This window comes from Plectropomus leopardus, chromosome 6 (genome assembly GCF_026936395.1).
Source record: "Plectropomus leopardus strain MGB_pleo_1.0 chromosome 6, ASM2693639v1, whole genome shotgun sequence".
Taxonomy (NCBI): Eukaryota; Metazoa; Chordata; class Actinopteri; order Perciformes; family Serranidae; genus Plectropomus; species Plectropomus leopardus.
Window position 1 is genome coordinate 22,855,738 of NC_142181.1, and position 25,251 is coordinate 22,880,988.

A 25,251-nucleotide genomic window follows, 5' to 3' on the forward strand; every position below is an offset into this window, starting at 1 on the left:
TTTACATTGCACAAATTCTATTTGCATGTTCCCTGTCTTATTCTCTGTTTTTGGTGTATTTCTGTGGCAGCGTTACAGCGCTGCTTACAGGCCTGGCATATGTACTACAGCATTTTCAGTGGTTTTGTGTGGACACACATTTCTTGAGACGATTCCGTGTTTACAGAAAACTGTTTTTGTATCAGAGGAGACTTAAGAGGTAACAAACTTATATGAGATCTAACTTTCTAACACCAGGTGCATCTTCATCAGTTATAAACACAACTGTTTTTGTGGTCAAAATCTCAAAACAGACCTTTTTTCATAGATAGTGTGACCTCAGAGCTCATGTTTCCTCAAAAATACTTCATTTTAAGCATATATCTATAAACTAAATAAAGACAGAAAGAAGTAAATAAAGAAAGACAAAAAAAACCAAATCTATTTCCTGCTCTTATTAAACAAATAAATTAAATTGCTCTTGGGTTCCCTTTACCAATTAAATGTTTCCTTGTATTGTCCTCAGGCCTTAATAACATTAAAAAGCATATATTCCATAAGTGGAGGCCAGAATAGCAAATATATCCACAGCTACAGTGAACTTCCCATTTGAGCTGGCATATGTGGGGATATACATGATCCAGACTGCAATAAATATCAGTATGCTGAAAGTGATAAATTTAGCTTCACTGAAATTATCAGGCAGCTTTCTTGCCAAAAAAGCAAGTAGAAAACATAACACAACTAAGAGTCCTATGAAAAATACAATAACACGAAGAAGCCCTTCCCACCATAATGTTTTTCGGTTTTCAGAATGATTTTGGTGCCCCCTTTCCCATCATATTCTTTTTTGTATTCTTCCCAGGTTTCAGTAATATTATATAACATTTTGGGAAAAAAATACAAATGAGCAGTCCAAAGCTTGAGGCCAGAATAGCAAATATTTCCACAGCAACACTGAACTTCCCAGGAGAGCTGACATACGCTGGGATAAAGGTGATCCATACTGCACAGAATATCAGCATGCTGAAGGTGATAAATTTGGCTTCATTGAAATTATCAGGCAGTTTCCGAGCCAGAAAAGCAAGTATGAAACACAACATTGCCAGAAGTCCTATGTACCCAAGCACAGCCCAAAAGCCTACAGCTGAGCCCAGAGCGCACTCTAAGATAATTTTGTTCTTGAAGTCCTTCAAATTCTTGAATGGAAAAGGAGGAGAGATTGTCAACCAGAGGATGCATATGATAACTTGTATTAGAGTGAAACCCAGGACACTGAGTTTCTGCTGTGCAGGCCCAAACCATTTCATCACATTACTACCTGGAAGTGTTGCCCTGAAGGCCATTAACACCACTATAGTTTTCCCCAGAACACATGAGATACACAGAACAAAGGTGATGCCGAAAGCTGTGTGTCGCAGCATGCAGGACCACTCAGAGGGCCGACCGATGAAGGCCAGAGAACACAGGAAACACAGAGTCAAGGAGAAGAGCAGCAGGAAGCTCAGCTCAGAGTTGTTGGCCCTGACAATCGGAGTTCTCCTGTATCTGAAGAAAATGAAGGCCACAACAACAGTGATGCATGTTCCAAAAAATGATGCAGCAGTGAGCAGTACTCCCATAATCTCTTCATAAGACAGAAACTCTGCCTCCTTCTTTACACAGGCATCTCTTCTCTGATTTGACCAGAACTCAGGGTGACATCGCACACATGTGATAGAATCTGAAAAGTGATTTTAAAGCAGGTATTAAGCTTGCTTAGTATATTTGTCTTTGTTTTTGCTCCATATTAGATATTTTCTATGCATAAAGGACAGACACTACATGATTGTCTTCTAATAAATAGATAGCCATATGACGGCTCCATTGCACTATTATTTATGATCAGTTAGGGGTTGGGATTAGGGTTATACTAAACCCTAAACACAACATATAGTGTAAAGAAGAGTCATCCACTAGTTTTATTCATTTAATTTATTTGTTAAATGCATTGCACATATTAAAATGTCATGCTTGTGTATTTATCAAACAACAATTATGATGTGCTGTTCAATAAATAGGATCTTTTTCAATCTTAGTGCATTTATAGTAGGATCAGAGAGAGATGTCAAAATTGTGTGCATGCTCAGATACTACTACGCTGAAGTAACGATATACTGTAAGCTGTTTTACAATTTGAGTGATCTGACCCTTTCGTGATCCATTTTTAATGACTCAACCTATGATTTGTATCAATACGTGTCCAAGATATTCTATGTTAGACTTTTTTATTTTATATTAGCCTTTATTTATAATCCCTCAATACTTCAAATTCAAATTACAAAACAGTTTGTTAACATTGCCATGCCATCTTTAAAACCTTTGTTTAGTCTTGCATTTAATTATACATTACCTGTAATGTTGCTTATTTCTCCCTCTGCACATCTTATACAGTCATAGCAGCAGACAGGCTTTCCTTTCTGGAGAACCTTGCGAGTTCCTGCAGGACACTTCTCACTGCAAACTGACACAGGCACCTGCAAGAAAAATATGACCAGGTCAAAATGTATAGGCATTCACTTTGACAAGATTTTGTCAGTAAGTCTCAAAACTGAACACAAGAGTTGAGTAGCAATGAATAATAACTTACCATATACAATTATGACAATTCAAATAGACTGTAATCAAAAATTACGGTGGCCTACCTGTTGTGAGTTTTTTGCCCAAATTAAAGACTTATTTTGCAGATTTAGCTGTTTGTCTGCAGGTAAAGATGCATCATAAAGACCAACTGTGACAAAGTCAACAATGCCATTTTCTGTTGGCTGCCAGTTTATTATTTCATACTTTGCTGCAGGGTCTCCATTTTCATTAAAGTAAACTTCATCTCCTTCCTTTGTTTTAAAACGAATCTTTTTTATGTGTTGTAAGATCTATGAAGATATGCATTGATATTGAATATTATCTGGCAGTTGCTCTCTGTCTATCATTGCACAACACCATGGTAGACAGATAGCAACAATACATCTATCAAAACATAAAGCATCAAATAAAACAGCTTGTCAATGTGACTAAATGTAAAAACTATAAGTGAAGTCTTTCATGTTTAACTCACCGTATATGGCTCTAGCTGCACCCTGTTGTTACATGTTTTATTACAGCTGAGAATACTATGAAGAGCATGGGCCACAGCATACACTCCTTTATAGACATTGTTAAAGATAGGCATGAGTGACATTTCAGTGAAGCTGTTTTGCACTCCAGTCAGATCTTCATGTCCAGTGCATTCTCTCTGATTCACTGTTGATGACTTTGAATGCTTGAACTTGCAGCCAAATAATGTCTCCCAAAACTCTGTAAACAGTTTATTACTAGATGAATTAAGTGGCTTCACATCCAAAATGAACTCTCTCATGCCACTGACATGTGCTTTGGGGATGGACAGGCCTATGGCACCATCCAGAATATGATGCTTATCCATGGCTGCAGTTTGGGAATCGGAAATCCAGGCCTCAGTCCCTACCCACTGAAATCCAGTCAAATTGTGGTGAGACAATTCTTGTACTAGTATTTTAATATCAGTGGGGTTGAGGAAAGTGACAATCACCTTAGAAGTGGAAGCCTTGATAATGTCAATTATCTTTCTTATTTTGTCTGGTGGATCTGTTCTAAAGAAAGACACAGAGTATTCAAGACAGATTCCCAGCTGCTGGGCAGTTTCTGTGAATGTGGCCATGCCATTATTGCCATAATCATCATTTGTTCTAATCGCTCCAACCCAAGTCCAGCCAAAGTGCTTGACCAACTGGGCCAGGGCTCTGCTCTGGTAGTAGTCACTGGGTATTGTCCTGAGGAAGGATGGGTACTTTGTTTTATCACTGAGACAAGCACAAGTAGCAAAGTGGCTGATCTAAAAGAAAAAAAAAAGAAGTGAAGTCCCAATAAAACAAGAATATACACATTACACTACAATTGAAGCATTACAGAATAACAATTAGTTACCAAAAATTTAATTTGATTTTTACCAACATTACCCACCATTGGGATATGAAAGGGTCCAATGACAGTAGCTATAGCCATGCAAGGAGAGGAAGAGGTCTCTCCCATAATGGCCTGCACTTGGGCAGGTCTGGTACATGGTTCCTGGGAAGGTGTAGATAACACCTCATTACCATTAATCAAAGCCAGTGTAACCCTCACACCTCTGGCAATTGAGCCACAGACATCATAGATCTTGTAGCCCAGAGAAATGCCAGGCAGTAGGTCTGTACTGTTATTAATCTCCTCTACAGCAAAGCGCATAGCTTGGGCATATTGGAAACCTCTGAAATTCAAACTAGATGCAGATGCGGGAATTAACCAATTTGTCCTTCAAACATACAAATGCATAGTACATAAAAACATTTAATGGTATATATACATACAAGAAGGACTATTGAAATCTAAACAGATTTATAATTTACCTGATGCATTGCAGTGACAGTGGTTTGGCCATGTAGGATTCCTTTCTTTCTTTCCAGCTGCTGTGAAACGAGAAGATTCCCCCCAAAGTAATGTCCCCATTCTTAAATAAATGAGGGTTCTCAGGATCTCCTCTCCGCCTGCACACCAACTCCTCAGCTTGAGAGAAACTTGCCGCCAACAACAGCTGTAAGAGTGCCCAACCCTGCTCTGGCCACCTCTGTGTGGGCGTCATAATGTCTAAGAGTTAAATCACTGGTTGACATCACATCTACCCTAATGAAAATGAAAAGCTTGCACTGGTATTTATATATTTTGGAGCATCATTAAAGATGATTTAAAAAGAAAAACAACAACAAAAAAACCCCCAACAACAAACCATCAAATAAGAGGGGGAGAGAGAAAGGCGTTGCCCAAACAAAATTTGGGCCTACCATATTTCAAATACTGCAAATATTTCTCTTTTTTTCATCAAACAAGGACGCATGTCATCAAATATTAGTTAATACAGTTTTTCTGTATAAAAGATTTCTCATTTTTATATTACAGGTGAGGTGAAATTTATACTTTTTTTTCTCCTGCATGAGTCTTTTCAACTTTTAATGTAAGAGTGGGCCTAACTAATCAGCCTATACTTATTTGGATATAGAAAGAAGAAAGAAACTGTACAGCACATGCTGTTGTAGGCTTCAACTGGCTTCTTTAGACAGACAAGTATTCATTTGGATCGCTTGCGCTCTGTGATTTAAATAAGTTTTAACACAATACCTAACTCAAGAAGCTTTGCAACTGTCAGATGTGGTTCTCTTTGTAAACACTGCCACAATCCACATCAATGTACTGTATATTCACCATTGTGGTGGCTGATTTAAGCCGTTGATAAGTAAGGTGGAGAAGTGACACACATAAACACATCTATATGATTTAAGGCAAACAGAAACCCACTCATCTATAACCAGTCTGGTTGAGAATAATTAGCAGAGGAGTTTTAATACTTAATAAACTTTATCTTAGATGCAACTGAAGGCTCTATATCAGTGTTGCCCAAACCTCTGCTTGAGTCCCACTTGTCCTGCAACACAGCTGACCATCAGCTGATCATTTAATTTGGCTGTGTTGCAGCAGTGAGAGATCTGCAGGCAACATGGTACTCAAGGAGAGGCTTGGGAAACAATGAAGACAAATGAGAGTGGCAGACAAGGCCCTAACCGTTTCAATTGCATTTTCCTAATATGTTGATATAGTCTCTGTATTGTGTTCTGCACAACATTTCCTTGTTATTATGTAGTTTACTGAAGAAAAAAAAAATGTATATCTTTTCTATATATTTATATTTATATGTCTTTATATATACACACACACACACATATTATATATATATATATATATATATATATATATATATATATATATATATATATATATATATATATATATATATATACACACACACACCACAGCAAGAGTGCACATTTGATTTGATGCAGTGTTTTCACTTTATTTCTGTTCTGTTGATACACATTGTTGAAATGTAAAGTATAAGATTTTATGTCTTTAAGTTTGTTCCTTATGTTGCCAACACATATATACAGTGATAAAAATATAAACACAAGCTTGAAAAAAAGCCCATTTTTTCATAGATTTAGTGTGACCTCAGAGTTTATTTTTCCTCAAGATTACTTCATTTTAAGCGTATATCTATAAAATAACAAATGACAGAAAGAAAAAAAATCCTTTTACTGCTCTTATTAAACAAATAAATTAAAGGGCTCTTGGGTTCACTTTACCCATTAAATGTTTCCTTGTATTATTCTCAGGCTTTAGTAAAATTATATAGCACTTTGGCAAAAAAATGCAAAACAACATTCCATAACTGGAGGCCAGAATAGCAAATATCTCCACAGCCACAGTGAACTTCCCAGGAGAGCTGGCATATGCTGGGATAAATGTGATCCAGACTGCACAGAATATCAGCATGCTGAAAGTGATGAATTTAGCCTCATTGAAATTATCAGGCAGCTTTCTTGCCAAAAAAGCAAGTACAAAACATAACACAGCTAAGAGTCCTATGTACCCTAACACAGCCCAGAACCCTACAGGAGACCCAAGGGCACACTCTAGAATAATCTTTTCTTTATAGTGGTTCATATTTTTGAAGGGAAAGGGAGGGTTTTTTGTTAGCCAAAGTATGCAAATTACAACCTGCACTAGAGTGAAACCCAGAACACTGAGCCTCTGCTGTGCAGGCCCAAACCATTTCATGACAGTACTGCCTGGAAGTGTCGCCCTGAAGGCCATTAACACCACTATAGTTTTCCCCAGAACACATGAGATACAGAGGACAAAGGTGATGCCAAATGCTGTGTGTCGCAGCATGCAGGACCACTCAGAGGGCCGGCCGATGAAGGTCAGAGAACACAGGAAACAAAGAGTCAAGGAGAAGAGCAGCAGGAAGCTCAGCTCGGAGTTGTTGGCCCTGACAATAGGAGTATGCCTGTAGTGGAAAAAAATCAGGGCTATAGTCGTCGAGAGGCAGGCACCAAAGACCGAAAAAGTGACCAATAGTATACCCATCAATTCCCTGAAGGTGAGGAACTCAATAGCTTTCAAGTCACAGTTATTCCTCTCTTCGTTGGACTTGTACTCAGGAAGGCACTTGTCACATTTCACAGCATCTGGAAGCATAAATATGTTTAGGCTGTACAGCACACACATCTTCAAATAGACCAGTAAAGTGCTGGCTGTGATTTTGCCCAACAGAAACATGATGAGTGCAAGAGTAAAGGCCAGGAATCCTGCTGTCTCACTTGTACTGTTGCTGAACTCCCCGTCAGCACAGGTGATGCAATCAAAACAGCAGATAGGCTTGCCCTTGACGAAAGCCCGGCGGGTCCCTGGCAAACAGCTCTCACTGCAAACAGACCTTGGCACCTGCATCACAGTGACAACATTAAAAATATATTCATTATAACTTCCAGACTCAAATTGCTTTTGGCTACTTTTACTCACATACTAATTATTTATTACTCACAATAAAAAGGAAAAAATGTTACTACATGATATATAAAAATCAACAGAGCTCATTAGGACAGGCCGTCTACATTTACTTACTTCACGATTCTCGCCTGCCCAGATGGCTCCCACACCTACTTTCATCTCAAACTGCTGACCTTCAGGCTGGGAGGCATCGTAGTAACCAATGGTCTCAAAGACAATGTAACCTGTCTCATCCATCTGCCAGTTCACGAGCGCATAACGTGCCACAGGGTCTCCCCACTCATCAAAGAACACATTTTCACCAATCTTGGTAGTGAAATTGACCTGGGTTAGGTAATGCAGCACCTGCAGGAATGTAATGATATTGTTAATTAACAACATGATCATTAATATATACAGATATTTTGATTTCGGCACAGCATTTTGTTTTTACCTGCCATGGTTGGACATTTTCCCTGTCAGCACATGTATTGTTCTCAAAAGGCCCCTGTCCCTCTTTGCACGTATACAGCATGTGCAATGCATGAGCAACAGCATATGTGGCCTTGTAAACATTATTTAACAAACTGGCATCTGAAACATCTGTGAAGCGTGTGTTTGTGTCCCACAGAGACTCCTTCCCAGTGCAGGCTGTGACAGAACCCTCAGCTTGAGTCTCTGCTTGGGGAGAAAGGGTGCAGCCGAACACCATCTCCCACAACTCCACCAGTCCCTGATCTCCTGGTGTGGTGGAGGGCCTGCTGTAAGCCAGGAACTCCTGCAGTCCCGGGATGTGAGCATTAAGTGCTGCGAAGCCAACTGCACCCTGGACAACAGCGTAGTTTACTGTAGAGGCGATATAGCGATAAGTTATCCAGCCCTCACTGCCCACCCACTGCAGGCCTGTCACATTCTGAGCATGCAGCTCTTTAATGAGTATGTCAAGGTCTGTGCCATCAGCAAATGCCACTATAACCTTTGAAGTGGATTTCTTTATAATGTCCACCACCTCTAAGAACCACTTTCTGGGATCAGTTCTGTAAATAGCCACTGAGTACTCAACACATACACCTTCTTTTTCTGCCGCTTCGAGAAAAGTAGCCATGCCACCATTCCCATAGTCACTATTAGTTCTGATAGCCCCGACCCAGGTCCAGCCAAAGTGTTTCACAAGCTTTGCTAAGGCTTTGCTCTGGTAAATGTCACTAGGTATGGTTCGGAAGAAAGAGGGATAGTCTCTTCTGTTGCTAAGACATGCACAAGTGGCTGAATGACTGATCTGCAAGTAAACACAGAAATAGCTTTTTCTCAGTCTTCACATTCAAAATAAAAACATTCTTACATATTACTTCTCATTCAAAAGCACAAATTCATGTGACAGTTAATGTGATGCACGCCCCCCACACTCACCACAGGTATATGGAAAGGTCCCATGGTGCGTGCAATACCTATTGTAGAGGTGGATGTGGTTTCCCCTATGACAGCATGCACATTTGAGAGTTTGTTACAGCTGCCCTCCCCGCTCTCATACCTATTCATCAGGTTTAGCGATGCCCTGATGGAAAGAGGGATACTGGGGCAGGAGTCAAAGATCCTGTAACCCAGTGTCACTCCTGGTAGCAATTCTGAGCTGTTGTTGATCTCCTCTATGGCAAATATCATAGTGTATGCATACTGAAGCTCTCCTGGGTCCAGTCTGAAGAAACAAGGACCGAATTGTGAGAAGTAAAACATGTGAAACACAAAAGTGTTTACACAACACATCATGTAATAACATTTACATTTATATATTTTTTTTCCATCCCTCTCTTACCCCTCACACTGGATTGTTCCCGGGTTGACCTGGAGATCTGGGTTGACACTGACTGGGTTCTGATGAAAGGAGAAAATTCCTCCAATGTTGATGTCTCCCTCCTTAGAAAACTGGGACTGCTCTTTTGTCCCATAAGTCTGACACTCTGGCTTCCCTCCTCTGACAACCAGGAGGGAAAGAAGCAGCAGATCTGCTATCAGCAGCATCGTTGGTCACCTCAGCATTTACCAACCAAGGTCCAAAGATCAAACCGCTCAACTCTGAGCATTTTATAGGGGTCTTCCTCTAACTATCACACAGCCATAGGGCCCCTGTGTACTACCTGTGTGAATTATTTCTGTCCACCAATGGCAGCACTGGTGGTGTGACTGACAGATGGATGGGCCTATTAGAGGGCCTACTACATATGTCCTCCTTGTTTTTATCATAACCAATTTCTTACAATGATATTTTCACAGACCTGTCTCCTTTGGGATATCTGAGCTGTTGTTGTAGACTGAATATTCTTTTTCAGTTTTGAATTTTAATTTCCAGCTAAATAATAAAAACACACACATATAAGACAATGAGTCAACAAAAAGGGGAGATAATTTTTGCTCTGAAATTAGCAGAACTATCCCATCCCCCCAGGGAAGCTAAAACAAATTTTCCAAACAATTCTGCTGAAAATATCCAAAGTTAAACAGCATCTTAGACAGACAGATTTTGATGTTTTGCATGTGTCTGTGTTTCCCCTTTAACTGTACTACATTATTAATATAATGCAATATATTATTTTACCTTTATTTGAAGGTGTGTAGGATTTTGTGGTATCTACTTTTGAGGTTGCAGATTTGAAACTTCTCCCATGTGCCAAGCATGTAGAAGAAATATGGTGCCCAAGAAGAAAATGTGAAATATGTCTCTATCTAAAGCCAGTGTTTGGTTTGTCTGTTCTGGGCTATTGTTGAACAACATGGCAAACTGCACGAAAGACACAATGGTTCTTATTTTTTAGGTGATTATACACTAAGGAAAACATAGTTATTTGGTATTAGAATATTATATACCATGTCTGTCAATACATGTCACCAAACCCTCCACACTGGACCTTTAATACACTTGATAATAATGAATTAATAACTTAGATTCAGGGAAAGTAATGCACTGAATTTGTATTTAAAAACTGCAATCATGGCCAGTCCCTTTGTGCAATAAATAGGTGCACTGTTTACATTAATCAAAGGACTACATATGAACAAGCAAGTAATTTGCATATTGCTAAACTGACAACAGAGACACAACAAGTCTTTATTGGACCATTCTCTGCTCGTGGCTTTTAAGGTCATATTCAATCCATAGCCTTTAATAAATTGTTATAACTTTTCAATACACTCATTTATGGTGACTTGATAAGCTCCTCCCCATCATATCCTTTTTAGTATTTCTCTCTGGTTTTAGCAGTAAAATATAACATTTTGGAGCAAATATACAGAAGAGCAAGCCAAAGCTGGAGGCCAGAATAGCAAATATCTCAACAGCTACAGTGAACTTCCCTGGAGAGCTGACATATGCTGGGATAAAAGTGACCCACACTGCACAGAATATAAGCATGCTGAAAGTGATGAATTTAGCTTCGTTGAAATTATCAGGCAGCTTTCGAGCCAGAAAAGCAAGAATGAAGCATAGCACAGCCAGGAGTCCTATATATCCCAGCACTGCCCAAAATCCTACTGGTGAACCTAAATCACACTCTAGAATAATCCTTTCAGTGGCATAAGCTGTATTTTTGTAGGGGAATGGTGGGGCAAGAGTTAACCACAGCACACAAACTATCAGCTGCAGTGATGTACAGCTGAGAACACTTGTCCTCTGAAGCGGGACAGAACACTGACGAACTGTGTTTGCAGGCCTTTTAGCCTTGAAGGCAATCACTACTGCTATGGTTTTGGCCAAAATACAAGACATGCACAAGGCAAAGGTTATGCCAAAAGCAGTGTGCCGCAGCATGCAGGACCACTCAGAGGGCCGGCCGATAAAGGTCAGAGAACACAGGAAACAAAGAGTCAAGGAGAAGAGCAGCAGGAAGCTCAGCTCAGAGTTACTGGCTTTGACTAGAGGTGTGTGGCGAAAACGAAAGAAGACACATGCCACCAGTAGTGTTAAAGTTGCTCCAAACAATGAAAAAGCACTGAGGAGGGCGCCCATGGTTTCTCCATAAGAAAGGAACTCGATCACCTTTGGTACACACTGGCTGTGATCTTCATTCGACCAGTACTCCAGTGGACATCTTGCACATTCGGCAGAATCTGAATGGAAAACATGATATGCTAAAAAGTTGTCAAGCTGTAAGCTACAAGTTATGAGAGCAGAGCGTAAATTATTTATGGAAAATAAGCACTGGCTCTATTTAAAGGAACACCTCACCCACCAAATGACCGTTTATGTATAACTCATTCCTACTGTGTAACTTTGAAAACATCATGATCTCTGTTAACAAAGATTCCAAAAAGGGCATACATTATTGATTAATTGGAGTAATTAATTGGAGAACTACAAAACTACAAATTTGAACACAATTTGTACAGTATAATACAAGTCTTGCTTATTCAGTCATATGCTCAGTTCTTTCCAAACGGTTGCCATCAGACCTTTCTGAATGGGAATAAAAGCAAATATACATTTCACTTTTAGTCCCAGTCTTTGATTATATCGCATAAGTTGTGAACCAGATGTTTTTATATAGTTTTGCTATTGTTAAGCTTGCCCCCATTTACTCTAATTAATCAACAGTGTTTGCCATTTTGGGATTCATCATTCACCAGAGGTGAACAAGAAGTTTCCTTCACAAATTCAAAAACAGCATGAATAACTGATGTATAAATGGTCATTTTGATTTTGTACAAATATTTCACAATAAATTACAGATAAACTCACTGCTGGAGTTGCTGATCTCTCCAGCAGCACAGGCAATGCAGGAGAAACAGCAGATGGGTTTGCCTTTAATCACAGCCTGCCGGAAACCTGGCAGACAACTCTCACTGCAGACAGACTGTGGCCTCTGAAACAATTCCACAACTCATCAGTTGATCATAGTTTGTTGCATCTGTAATTCAGACTTTATTTGGTTTTATTTAATTAGCATTAGGTTCTTTTTGTAGGGTCTCTAAAAACTCTAGTTGAAGATTTATATCTTGATCTTAAGCATCAATTTATAGAAGCAGACTGGCTCTTGGTATGTCATGTAATATTCTGCCATATATGTAATAAAATGCTGACATGACCTCCTGAACAAAGCAGAATGGAGCTCTTTTTCATGACGTACATGGCTCAGAAAACACTTTGAATATAAAACCTTCACAGTGACTTTTTCATACTTAACACCTTTGATACCTTGGAGGATTCGGCAGCCCATGTTATGTTTACTCCATTCATGGTAAACTGTTTTCCTGTAGGTAGTGAGGCGTCATAGCTCCCTACAGCCACAAACACAGTGTCTCCCGCTTGGTTTCTCTGCCAGTTCACCAGCTCGTAAGTCGCTGCAGGGTCTCCATTTTCATCAAAATACACTCTTTCGCCTGACTGAAGAGTAAAATTTACATCTCGGAGGTGTTTCACAACCTATCAACAGAGAACACTTGTGAATAAAAGGGAATTTTTATTGAAACTATATACATAATTCATGATGGCAGATTCTAACCTGTTTTGGCTCCAAATCATCTCTCCAGATACACATTGAATTTCCCGCTTCATCACTTTGCCCACACTTTAGCATGTTATGTAGACTATGAGCCACAGCATACACAGCCTTATACACATTGTTAGATATCCTGAGCTCTGACACATCGGTGAAAGGATTATTGATGTCCCCTAGTCTCTCAGAGCCAGAGCACTGGGTCTGACCATGAAGACTGGGTTGGAAACTGCAACCAAATGCAGCTTCCCAGAACTCTCTCAGGAGATTATTTTTGGGGTCTTGACTTGGGTGAACCTGCAAAAGAAACTCTTGCAGGCCTGCAATCTTTGTTTTTCTGATGGTGAAGCCCAGAGACCCTGCCAGGATTCCTGAGTACCTCTTTATGGCCAAATGACCTGCTGTAATCCAGGACTCACTGCCCACCCACTGCAGCCCAGTCAAGTTCTGCTTCAGAGCTTCCTCAAGCAGAATGTTCATCTCACCCTGAGCTAGGAAGGCAACTAAAATCTTCGCATTGCCACTTTTGATGACTCTGACCACCCTGGCAATGTGCTCTCTGGGGTCAGTTCTTGAGATGGCCTCTGAGTACTCTATACAGACCCCCTCCTGGTTTGCAGCTGTGATAAATGTTGCCATACCGTTGTTACCATAATCATTGTCGCTTCTAACTGCTCCGACCCATGTCCAGCCAAAGTGCTTTACCAGTTTTGCCAGGGCTCTGCTCTGATAGTGGTCACTGGGGATGGTTCTGAAGAAGGAGGGGTACTCATTTATGTTACTCAGACAAGCACAAGTGGCAAAGTGGCTGATCTAGAAGAAAATGAGGGGAACCAAAGAATATTTACAGAAATTGAGTATTAACCCTCTGAAACTTGGAGTCACATCAGTTTTCCTTGGCTGCTTTTCGATGCCTTTCACAAGTATTTAAACCTTTGAAACCTGAGCATATCAGTTTGATTTTTTTCAAAAATGTGGGAAAAGGCAGTGAGCAACCTGGCATTTATAATTATCAAAATTACACATTTAAAATGATGTTACTGAATTATTACAATTTTTAGGCACCTTTTCTAGGTCATCCCCTTGTTTTATTTTATTTTATTTTATTTTATTTTACAAATTTTCAGGTAGTTTTCTTGTACTTTTTATGAATTTCTTGGTAATTTTTGTGCAGTTTCTTCATTCACTTCTCATTGCCCTCTGCATATGTTATTGAAAGAAATCAGGCCAATTTGTTTTAAATGGTTAAGGCACAAAACATAGGCAAAAGATAATTTGGCCCTTCATCTCACTTATGATCCAGTTTGCATTTGTGCAAACCCTAGAAACCTTAAACCCTAACCTTGGCCATAATACTCCTCATCAGAATTCAGTCTTTGTTGATGGTTACTATATAGTAAGTTGATCATTAGACTGTTCCGCATCACTCCAAACCTTTTGTTAAAAGGAACATGGCAAAATCAGTCAACATGTGAAAACAAATATTAGAAATATTTACCACTGGTATTCGGAAAATCCCTGATATTTGTAGCATCACAATAGTAGAAGAGGACTCAGAGGCTCCAATGATGGCATGAACAGATGACTGTCTGGAGCAGGTTTTTCCCAAAGTCCTTTCCTGCCCATTCATCAGACCCATCACTGCACGCGTTGAAGGTAGTGTTGAAACACAGCTGTCAAATATCTTGTAACCAACTGAGATATTAGGCAGCAGGGAGTTACTATTATTGATCTCCTGGATGGCAAAAATCATTGTTTGGGCAAAACGAAATTCTCTGAAATTGATCCTGAAATCAGAACAGTCCTCATTAACATTTTTACTTCATGTTGCTTTTCATTGATTAAAAAACAAATGAGAATGTACCTGGAGCATTTGATAGGTTCTGGAGTATCTGTGAAGGAGAGCGGAGGCTGTGATATTTTGCTATGGATGGAGAAAGCTCCACCAATAGTGATATCTCCTTCCCGAGATAACAGAGGAAACTCTGGGCTCCCCAGCATCTCACAGAGCACAGTGTCTTCCTCTGCTCCATAGACTCCCACAAAAAACACAAACAGTAACATTACATAGACACAGGCAGACATCTTGTATACAAACAAGCACATACATGCACACACAAACCTGTACTATGTGATGAATTCTTCTATCCCAAGCCAAAACATGTCTTCTTCCAGGGGCAGAGCTTTATACTCTACAGCAGATGATGATGATAGAGATCCTCTCATCAAATTACTAAATGATGATGTCACATCGCTTTGCTATTCTTAATTTGAGATGGTTTACTCTGTGATCATTTCGTCATTATCACTGTGAGTGGAAAATAAAATTGTAGGAACATGTTATGAGGGGGAAGAAACAGCACTGAAACATTTTAGTTGCAAACTGAGGGTATCAAGGGGTTTATATAGAACCTTGAGAGGCTTTTTTGTTTGCAGCTGTTAAGTTGGGAAAAAAAAAGAAAATCTGGCATCAAACTCAATAATCAGGAAAAGATCTGGAAAAACGAAAACGTAAAATGATTCTTATTCAGATAAATATGGGAACCAAAATGTAAGGTATTACATTAATTACATAGTATTTAAAATAAGTTACTGGAGTTTGGATTCTGTTACAGACTTGCAAATAACATTCACTTTTTTTTTTTTTAAATTTTCCATATCCTCAATGCTTCCCAAAACCCAATTAAGTGTTTTAGTTGCTTAACCCTAATAATAATATAACCATAATTCATTTATCATAACCACAATCGTTTTTTATCAATGTAATAGTTCTGCAAATACTGTTGAAAGGGAAATTGTTAATTGGGGCTAAACCTAGTGCAGCACTCTAAATAACTGTATCATATTAAAAGTCTTATTTGATTGAGTTGCATACGTATACACTAAATAGAGGACAACCCAGGTAACAACTGAGCCTAAGTACATCTGAATCTAATTTAGCTCTCAGATGTACTAGACTCCCTGAAATACAGCTTACACTGCTGTATTTTTGATAAAGCAGAGCTTAGCTTGATGAGCTTGATCTAAATTATCCCAGTCTAAGTATGAACAATTATACATTTTTCCATACTAATGCTAAGATCTAAGAAGAACATTTTCTCTCGATTTTTCATCCAACCAACATTTTTTTTTTCTTGTGTGTACTACTACAGTCCCAAGTCTGGCCCTGCTATGTTGGAATGAAACCATGAAAATGTGATCTATATATTTTATATTTTATATTTTATGATATATCTTATGCTTGCTTGTAACTTTTGGATGCAGGTTCAATCCACAGACCACTGATGTGCCCTTGAGCAAGGCGAAAGTGCTCCAGTGCAGCTGTGCACTGCTGGATTCAAGGTGTGCATGTTTGTAACTGGTTGAGTGTGAGCAGAACACTCATGAAAGAGAAAGCCTGGTTTGCAATGACACTTCCATGAATGAAATTGGGATTGAGGTCGTTATTTCATTAGCCTCTGTGTATATTTTGGGGAACTGAAGACGGATAAGTCTGTGTGGGAGAGGTTAGCGCAGTGATACCTACGGCCAAGCATTGAAAAAAAAGCCCATCAGAAGATCCCTTGACAGAGATCTGGGGTAATTCTTCAATATCTTTAAATTCTAAAACTAACCTGTGCAGGGCTGCTGCAACTGGACTTGCATTTTGGCACAGTTAAGTGAGGTCAGCAAACATCAAATGGTTGAAAGTAAGCAATTCATGTATTATATTTATAATGTTTGTTTATTAACTGGCCCCTGGCATTCTGTCAATTTGCAAAAGTGCCCCCCGAGCTAAGCAAGTTGAGCATCCCTGGGTTAGTGTCTAGTTTAAATATCTTTCAAGTATTTTTATGATGACAAAATTGTTTGCGGCATGTTCTTTGATAATTTAATGAATGTGCAAATTATGCTTGTTTGACACCAGTGTACAAGGTGAGGTCATGAAGAGTAGACATCGAGTCTCTACTGTGCAGGCCCTGATGCGACGGCCCCTGCGAAGTGAAATTAAGAGACAGGAGCTCATGAATAGCTTTAAAATGTATTTTTAAATGATTTATATGAAATAAAACTTACTTATTTTTTGTGTTTTTAATTGTATTACTAGAAATGTAAGATTCATTACTTAAATTTAAAAGACAAAGTTCTAGGGCCACTTCAAATTTACATCAAAGCCACAGGCCATAAAATAAAAAAAGGCTGTCATGTCCTTTCATCTGATATTGAGATTTAATCGGATAATGTTTTTCCCATCAGATGTTTCTTTGTATTCAGTTCAGGTTTGAGTATAATAATGAAGCATTTTGGTGCAAATATACAGAGAAGTAGCCCATAACTGGAGACTAAAATAGCAAATATCTCCACAGCTACAGTGAACTTCCCAGGAGAGCTGGCATATGCCGGGATAAATGCTATCCAGACTGCACAGAATATCAGCATGCTGAAAGTGATGAATTTAGCTTCATTGAAATTATTAGGCAGCTTTCTCGCCAAAAAAGCAAGTACAAAACATAACACAGCTAAGAGTCCTATGTATCCTAATACAACCCAGAATCCTACAGGTGATCCTAAAGCACACTCGAGAATAATCTTCTCTTTATAGTGTTTCATATTTTTGAAGGGAAACGGAGGGTTGATTGTCAGCCAAAGTATACAAATAAGAACCTGAATGAAAGTGAAACCCAGAACACTGAGCCTCTGCTGTGCAGGCCCAAACCATTTCATCACATTACTGCCTGGAAGTGTCGCCCTGAAGGCCATTAACACCACTATAGTTTTCCCTAAAACACATGAGATACAGAGGACAAATGTGATGCCAAAGGCTGTGTGTCGCAGCATGCAGGACCACTCAGAGGGCCGGCCGATGAAGGTCAGAGAACACAGGAAACACAGAGTCAAGGAGAAGAGCAGCAGGAAGCTCAGCTCAGAGTTGTTGGCCCTCACCAAGGGAGTGTCCTTATAGATCATTAACACGGTGGCCACAGTTAAAGTTAGGATCACACCAAACAAAGTGAAAAATACAAGTATAATACCCATAACCTCAGTAAAGTAAAGGAACTCAACATTTTTCAGTACACATGCGTCTCTGTTTTGATTGGACCAATATTCTTCAGGACACTTTCTGCAGTCATTTGAATCTGGAATAGAAATATTATCACTTTTATTGGGATTTATTCAGTTATATCCTGAAAACATTTATAAGAGACCGTACTATAATGACCTTTAACATGATACATAGAGTGTGGCAAGCAAACAACGTCAGGTATGTAGAACATATACCTGTGGTGTTGCTGATTTCTCCCTCCGCACATGGTAAACAGTCATAGCAGCAGACAGGCTTTCCTTTCTGATGGACTTTATACGTTCCTGGATGACAGCTGTTACTGCACACTGAAACAGGCAACTGAATCAAAATGACAAAAAAGACAGATGTTAAGTTTAAAAAATAATCTAAGACAAATTATTGTCAAACTGCAGGTCACACATAACATAAATGTGAATTGTGCCATCAGTTATGATATTTGCCTCTGTCTTTTCTCCAGGCCACATTATAGCTTCAGTCTTGAGTACAAACTTCTGTCCAGGAGGTAGCGAGGCATCATAATAGCCGACAGGTTTAAACTGGATTGAGCCGTCTGATCCAAGCTGCCAGTTCACCACCTCATAACGAGCCACAGCTGCTCCAGTACTGTCAAACCACACCTGGTCCCCGTTCTTAATGGTAAAATTCACCTGCTTCAAAGACTCCACTACCTACAGACAAAAAATATTTAGATTTATAAATGAACCAAGCTAAATAACAAATACTTAAGCAACCAGTTCACCTTTTAATGAAGATCAAGTCTATAAAGCGTTTTAAGGCCATCCATAACACATTATGAAGCTTATAAAAGGCTTTATAAAAACTCTCTGTAAATGTTTAGAATCATGAATGACAACTTATGAGAGGTTTAAAAAATTTTACATGTGGTGGACATAATGTAATAGAAGTACAGCACCCAGACCAAAGTGCATGGAAGACAAATCTGATTTCTGTGTTACACAGCGCATTGCAAATACCATAACTTTAGCCAGTTATAAAAACACAGATAACTGCTCCATTGATGATAACAGATTATCAATTCTAGGTTGCTGAAATGGAATAGTGTCTTATACATGACGACAATACAGTATGAAAGGACTCTGTGAGCTATAAGTATAATAACAGCACTGTATAAACTCATTAGCAATCAAATGATACTATAACACAATTATGAGGATTTTGAGCAGTATTTCCTGGCTGCATTTAAAGTGTAAGGCAAACAAAAAAATCACAGTGATTCTCAAAACTATGTTAAGTATTTACTTTCCAAAACACACAGCTTCGTGTTTTAATTAAAACAGACAATGGAACCAAACACAGTGACCAGTGGTATAAAATGGGGGTAATATTGGGCAATCTCTCAGGACAGATGTGAATCAGAGGATGTTGCAAGGTGAGCATGTGAGCTCAGCAAACCTGCACTGAGTAAATGCAAGTTAAAAAAACCTAAAAAAAACAACAACAACAACAAAAAAAACAGAGAATAACCTTTTAGAGACCAAAATCTGTGCAATCTATTTGTGACTTTTCCTGACCAATGGATTAAACTGTGACTGTTCTGATTTTTGTTTCTAAAGAGTTACTCTGTTGTCACTTTGGATTGGAGATATAAGGCATCACACTTACTGAACTTATAATACATTGTGTCCACCACTTATAATACTCTATAAAACCTGTTATAAGATACCATGCATAATCATAAGCATTTATAGTTTAATAATGCCTCATTTATGCATGATAGACGTGACTTTCATATCAGTTCTTTTTACCTGCCAGGGAGTAACCTTTACAGTCTTGTCACACCCCTGACTTTCAGAGCACTTTAGGATGCTATGAAGAGAATGAGCCACAGCATATATGGCTTTGTAGATGTTACTGGAGTATCTCAGCTCTGTCACATCATCATTATAATCTTTGAGCTCAATTAGATCCTGGTTTTCTTTGCACTGTGTTGTCTCTTTTATTGTATTCTTGTTCTCCTTCTTGCACTTAAACTCTGTCTCCCAGAAATCTTTGATCAAAAAATCATCCAGGCCACTGATATTTGCCTTTTGCACAGCAAAACCAAGTGAACCTCCCAGCACACTGAAGCTGGTGGGAGTCACAAGACTATCAGCCGTGATCCAGGCCTCCACACCGACAAACTGCAGGCCTGTGATATTGTGTAGACTCAACTGCTCTAGAAGGTTGTTCATCTCCACGTGGGCCAGGAAACCAACAATGACCCGGGCAGTGCTCCTCCGGATCACTTCTACCACTTTCATGAGTTTTTTTGGGTCTGCCCTGTGAAATCTCTCTGTATACTCTACACACACTCCTTCCTCCTGGGCCGCAGCGAGGAAGATGGCCATGCCATTGTTGCCATAATCGCTGTCACTGTTGACTGCCCCAACCCAGGTCCAGCCAAAGTGCTTGACCAGCTGGGCAAGGGCTCGGCTTTGATAGAGGTCACTTGCAATGGTTCGGAAGAAAGAGGGATACTCTTTCCTGCTACTCAAACACTCACAAGTAGCTGAATGACTTATCTGAGAGTACAGAAAGAAAGAAGAGAAATAAAAAGAGTTTGCATTTGATATACACATTTATACGCACAGACATCGCCCTTACCACTGGTATTTTGAATGGCCCAGTAGTGCGTGACAGCACAATGGTTGAAGAGGATTCTGACTCCCCAATAATAGCATGAACAGCTGATTGACCAGAGCAACTTTTTCCCACACTCCACTCATCACCATTCATCAGGCCCATCACTGTACGCATTGATGATAATGTTGAGCCACAGTTGTCATAAATACGGTATCCGATCGACACATTGGGAAGAGGAAATTCACTTTTGTTTATTTCGTCAATTGTAAAGATCATGGTCTGGGCAAAGCGGAATTCCCGGAGGTTGACACTGAGAGAAAAAGAGCAAAATGCAAACTTGCATAAATTTTAACAGATGTCATGAGGAAGGACTTTTATACAAAGCTCATATTACCTGGAACATGTGAGACGTGTTGGTTTCTCTGTGGAGGAAAGTTGAGGCTGTATGATTTTGCTGTGGATAGAAAAGGCTCCTCCGATCATGACATCTCCTTCTTTCGACAGTAAAGGAAACTCAGGACTCCCCAGAATCTGACAGAAAGGGGCTTCCTCATCTGCTGCCCCAAATGCCAAAAGGAGCCCCATGAAAACCCTCCCTGTTATTTCTTGTAACATTTCCACCATCAGATGCTTATGGGGCAGAGCTACCCAGCCAGGTTGGGTTCGAGGCAGACTTGAATGTGACATTTTATAATCTTAAATAATGGTAGGGCTCACTGGCTTCTTACTAACCAATCAGCGATAAGCGATATGACAGCGTTGATTGGTTCTTGCCGTTCAATTGTGTTTAATTATTATTCACTTACAGCTGCATTTGCTAGTTACTTTGCAGAATTTATGAAATATGATGCATTGTAATCAACAAATTGTCCAACAGTTTAGAAAAAAAGGAAAAAGAACTTATCCAAAGTAATCAATTTATATTAAAATATAACACTCTTAAAGGGGCCATTGTGCACAAGTGGTACCTTTTCGTAAGTATAGTTTGTGGAAAACAGGTTTGAAAACAATTTGAAATCCACTATAATGTTTGGCTTAGGCCCCAAAACACAGTAGGACAGGGGACGGTCTTAAATGATTTTACTTATGAAAACACTTTTGTGGTACACATCAACACATTCTCACCCAAACTCCTCAAATATTGCCACTTGGTCAGTACTGTTAATGTCTACATAGCACAAGGTATCTTCCTGTGTCTGCTGGTGATGTTCTGGTGCAGCATGTCAATTAAGGACTGTTAAATGCATTGTGTCTTCTAAAAAGACACTTTCCTTTTTACGGGAATTGTACAGGTTCTGATTATTAGATAAAACACAATCAGTTAAACACCTACTATTTACTATTATTTCATTGTGCAACACAAGCATATGACACTGTCGGTGTATTGTACAGCTGCAACAGTTGCCGTCTGGCCGCATTGTATATTGACACTGTCTGATGGTACTGCTGCAAGAGGTGCCTTCTAGACCATTGGTGTAACCCTGAAATCACTTACCAAGCAGTGGGATTTGACGACTTTGGAATCAGTATGGGCTGTATACTGTATATATAATATGAACATACCTACCAGTACATCTTGTGTAAAACAATACAACTTGTTTAATAATCATTAAAGTAAAAAAGAGTATAGACATCCTCTTCTGAAAATATGATGCTGCTTTGTGCAATCCATTCTTTGCAAAGTACATCATGGATTAAAAGATTGCGCTACATGAGTTTTGTCACCCACAACACCTCAGTCGATGCACTTCGCAGGCAGTAAATTGACATTTGGAGGGCTTATTTTTTCTTATTTTTGCCCTTTCTTTCAAATATATCTGGACTGGCCAGTAAGATTGAACTTAATAACTATTAAAAGCTGTAAATGTGAAACAATGTGCTTACACAATTATCATCCTCATCCATAAATTACTGTTACGTGATCTGCACATAAACACTTAATTTTCTATAATTTTTCCCTACATGTCACATCATTTTTAGGGAATTCTGGAAAGAGAAATTAAAGTTTCACTTTTGACAGCTGATCAAAATAAACATGTTAACACACTTGAATGGCAAGGCATTGGGCCATGTAATATTTAATTTGTGTTGTTATTTGTCAGCCAAATGGATGTTTAAGATTCAGCTGATATGCCTCTTAGGCTCTATTTAATTAAAAAAGAATTTGTTGTTTGCGTATTTGTAGAGATGCTTGTTAATTAAATGAAACACTTCAGATTTCTCCATAGGATATGTCTTTTGGGGGCTGATTTAGTGGGAACACATGTGGTGAAGTGCAGATGCCTCAGGCTTGACACGACTTACACCTCAGGCTTTTCCCTCTCACAAGTGCTCTAACAAACTAACAAATTCCCTCTAGAGGTCTCCAGCCTGTCTCCACATGTTCTCAGGTTATACTAGAAAGTATGTCAGAGCTGTTGCATCACGATCCCCTTGAGATCTCTACAGGAAAACTTGAGGCCTTTGTCAGACTATGCCCTAGAGCCCGGCATATGACACTTTTATTGAACATGATCTTGCCTTTTAACTCAATCACATTTAATGAATAAAATACAGGTATAGAATTAAAGTTTTTGTGATTTTATTTTTAAAACATGAAAAAACAAAATGGAAGAAAGGACCCAACCATATGGTCTTTGCCTTTTCTCCCTTTTCCTTTTTTTCTCTGAAACAGTGTATTAGCACTATTGCCTACCTGACATGGCCAAAATAATGTAGTTACCCAAACATTCAGTCCCTCCACGTTATTTCACAGCAATTAACTCAAACTCCACTAATCCCTGTGAACTGTCCATGTCCTTACAGTTTTGTCCAATCACTGCAACTTTATCACAAATTTGACTATTCAAAGCAGGTCATATACTTTTTTTCAGTGGAGGTGCTCACAGCATTTTGATCTGCTCAGCCCCTGTGTTTATTATGAGACTACTGCTGTGCCTGTCACACACAGTGACCACTGACCGGGATATCTGGTGGTACCATACGGCTAATGTTACCCAAGATTTAGCAATGGGTTCAATGACTTAGTCAAGCTTTTTTGTTGCTGTGTGAGCAGCACCATAAAAAGTAAATGCACGAGGCCCACCTGCAGCTTACCACGAGAACAGCCCTTTCCCACAGCTGAAGTAGGTGCACTTTGACATCTGTCATTGTGAGGACACAAATAATTTCAAATGCACAATGAAATTTAAGAGACCACTTTAGAACAATGGAAACAGATTATTGTATTGAGAAAATGTTGGAGCTCTTTAACTTCACAAATTATACATCCCAACCACTGTCAAGCTGTTGGAGGCACACCAGGCTCTCTCACACCTGGCGGTGAAGCTGTTGGAGCTACACGGTGGTCTTTCTCCCATCTGATGCCCAATCTAAAGTGGCGTCTTCCTCATCTGTAATGTAGCCTATTCATACTGTTGATCACTGTCTTTACAATCAGGTATCCCATTCCTGTTTCATCATCATGGACCTCCCTGTTGCCCCATTAACATTTGATGGGTAAATCTTACTGGCTCTGATGCAAAATGTTTATTTTATTTTAAATTCATGTCATTATAGACAAACACATACAAAAAAAAAATATTGTAACTTAAACCATAGTTTTTGTTTTTTTAGAAAAGCTGCTGTGAAATCAGGTGTTTCAGGGTGCAACAATGACAAAAGCAGCCCAAGAAATCCTAGGAGGACTGATCATTACATCGTTTCATTTTGTGCAAAAACCATGGACAATAATAAGCACCTTTGAAGAGGAGGATTTCTAAACTTGGCAGCAGGAATTTTCTCCCTTCATCCATAAGCGTAATAATGAGATTGGGCACTGATGTTGGGTGATACTGCCTAACTTATCGTGGCTCAGAGCTTGGATATGCTTGGATCAGAGCTACATGCAGGTTAGGTCAAATTCTTTTATACCAGTCTCTTGTTATCAGCTTGGCTTTATGAAAGAGACCACTGTCATGTTTAAAGAAGGAATGGCTTTGCCCAACTGTATTAAACAACTGCATAAAAATAGTGTGGTGCCCATGTGAGCAAATGTGACTTCAGTCATTAGTGTAGCATCTTCAGTTGTTTACAATGAATGTGCCCTGCTGCAGGCATGCTATGGCATACATGGCAAGCCACATCTGTGCCCCATATATTTCAGAAAAAAAGGTCACCTCATGGAAGGAGAAAGCAATGTGTGGAGGCAATCTTTCTAAATTTTGAGGCTTAAATGAAACTTACAGCAGAATGTCATCTGCAAAGCAATGATAAAAAAAATACCTTTTAAATGACTTATCTCTGTAAGGGGAATAATATGCAAGGCAAACAGAATTGGGCTAAGGACTGAACCTTGGAGAAAACCACAAAACAGATTTTCAGATCAGGAGGCATAGTTGTCAACTGGAAACTCCTATCATAAAGAAAGAAAGAGAATCTCTGCAGGGCTGACTCAGAGACACCAACTAACTGCCTAAGTTGGTGATCAGACTACTATGGTCTTCGAGAACTTTTTTGAAATATGCATGGACAAAAACAAATTTAAGAATTATCAGAGGGGAAACAGGGACCGACAGAGCCAGTGAAATGTTTAAACAGAGATCTAGGTAAGATTTCACAGGAATTGGAGGTAGATTTCATACAGATAACCATGTGTTCTAAGACCCCAAACTTTTTTTTTCAGTTTGGGCACCTCCTTCCTCTCGCCCCACCTTGTAAGTCCCAAAATATTTCACATGCTGT

The 25,251-nt window shown here is 39.2% G+C and overlaps 4 protein-coding genes across 4 annotated transcripts; all 4 read right to left on the minus strand.

The window, feature by feature from the left end:
• Positions 1–788: 788 nt before the first annotated feature.
• On the minus strand, positions 789–4,612 carry LOC121943442 (extracellular calcium-sensing receptor-like). Its single transcript, XM_088078279.1, has 6 exons — positions 4,422–4,612; positions 3,997–4,294; positions 3,074–3,868; positions 2,664–2,891; positions 2,372–2,495; positions 789–1,702 (listed from the first exon to the last, which is right to left on the minus strand). The coding sequence occupies exons 1-6, from the start codon at positions 4,451–4,453 to the stop codon at positions 789–791; spliced, it is 2,391 nt and encodes a 796-aa protein (XP_087934405.1). The 5' UTR covers positions 4,454–4,612.
• Positions 4,613–6,180: 1,568 nt separating this feature from the next.
• LOC121943062 (extracellular calcium-sensing receptor-like) lies at positions 6,181–9,057 on the minus strand. Its single transcript, XM_042486439.2, has 5 exons — positions 8,806–9,057; positions 7,850–8,674; positions 7,531–7,761; positions 7,227–7,350; positions 6,181–7,094 (listed from the first exon to the last, which is right to left on the minus strand). Exons 1-5 carry the CDS (start codon positions 9,055–9,057, stop codon positions 6,181–6,183), a joined length of 2,346 nt encoding a protein of 781 aa, XP_042342373.2.
• A 1,525-nt stretch (positions 9,058–10,582) lies between these two features.
• On the minus strand, positions 10,583–14,966 carry LOC121943444 (extracellular calcium-sensing receptor-like). The gene is made up of 6 exons (XM_042486965.2): positions 14,746–14,966; positions 14,380–14,668; positions 12,888–13,694; positions 12,581–12,808; positions 12,125–12,248; positions 10,583–11,496 (listed from the first exon to the last, which is right to left on the minus strand). The coding sequence occupies exons 1-6, from the start codon at positions 14,964–14,966 to the stop codon at positions 10,583–10,585; spliced, it is 2,583 nt and encodes an 860-aa protein (XP_042342899.2).
• Positions 14,967–17,090: 2,124 nt separating this feature from the next.
• LOC121943065 (extracellular calcium-sensing receptor-like) lies at positions 17,091–21,075 on the minus strand. Its single transcript, XM_042486442.2, has 6 exons — positions 20,924–21,075; positions 20,551–20,839; positions 19,713–20,468; positions 18,387–18,614; positions 18,141–18,264; positions 17,091–17,998 (listed from the first exon to the last, which is right to left on the minus strand). Exons 1-6 carry the CDS (start codon positions 21,010–21,012, stop codon positions 17,091–17,093), a joined length of 2,394 nt encoding a protein of 797 aa, XP_042342376.1. The 5' UTR covers positions 21,013–21,075.
• Positions 21,076–25,251: the final 4,176 nt, after the last annotated feature.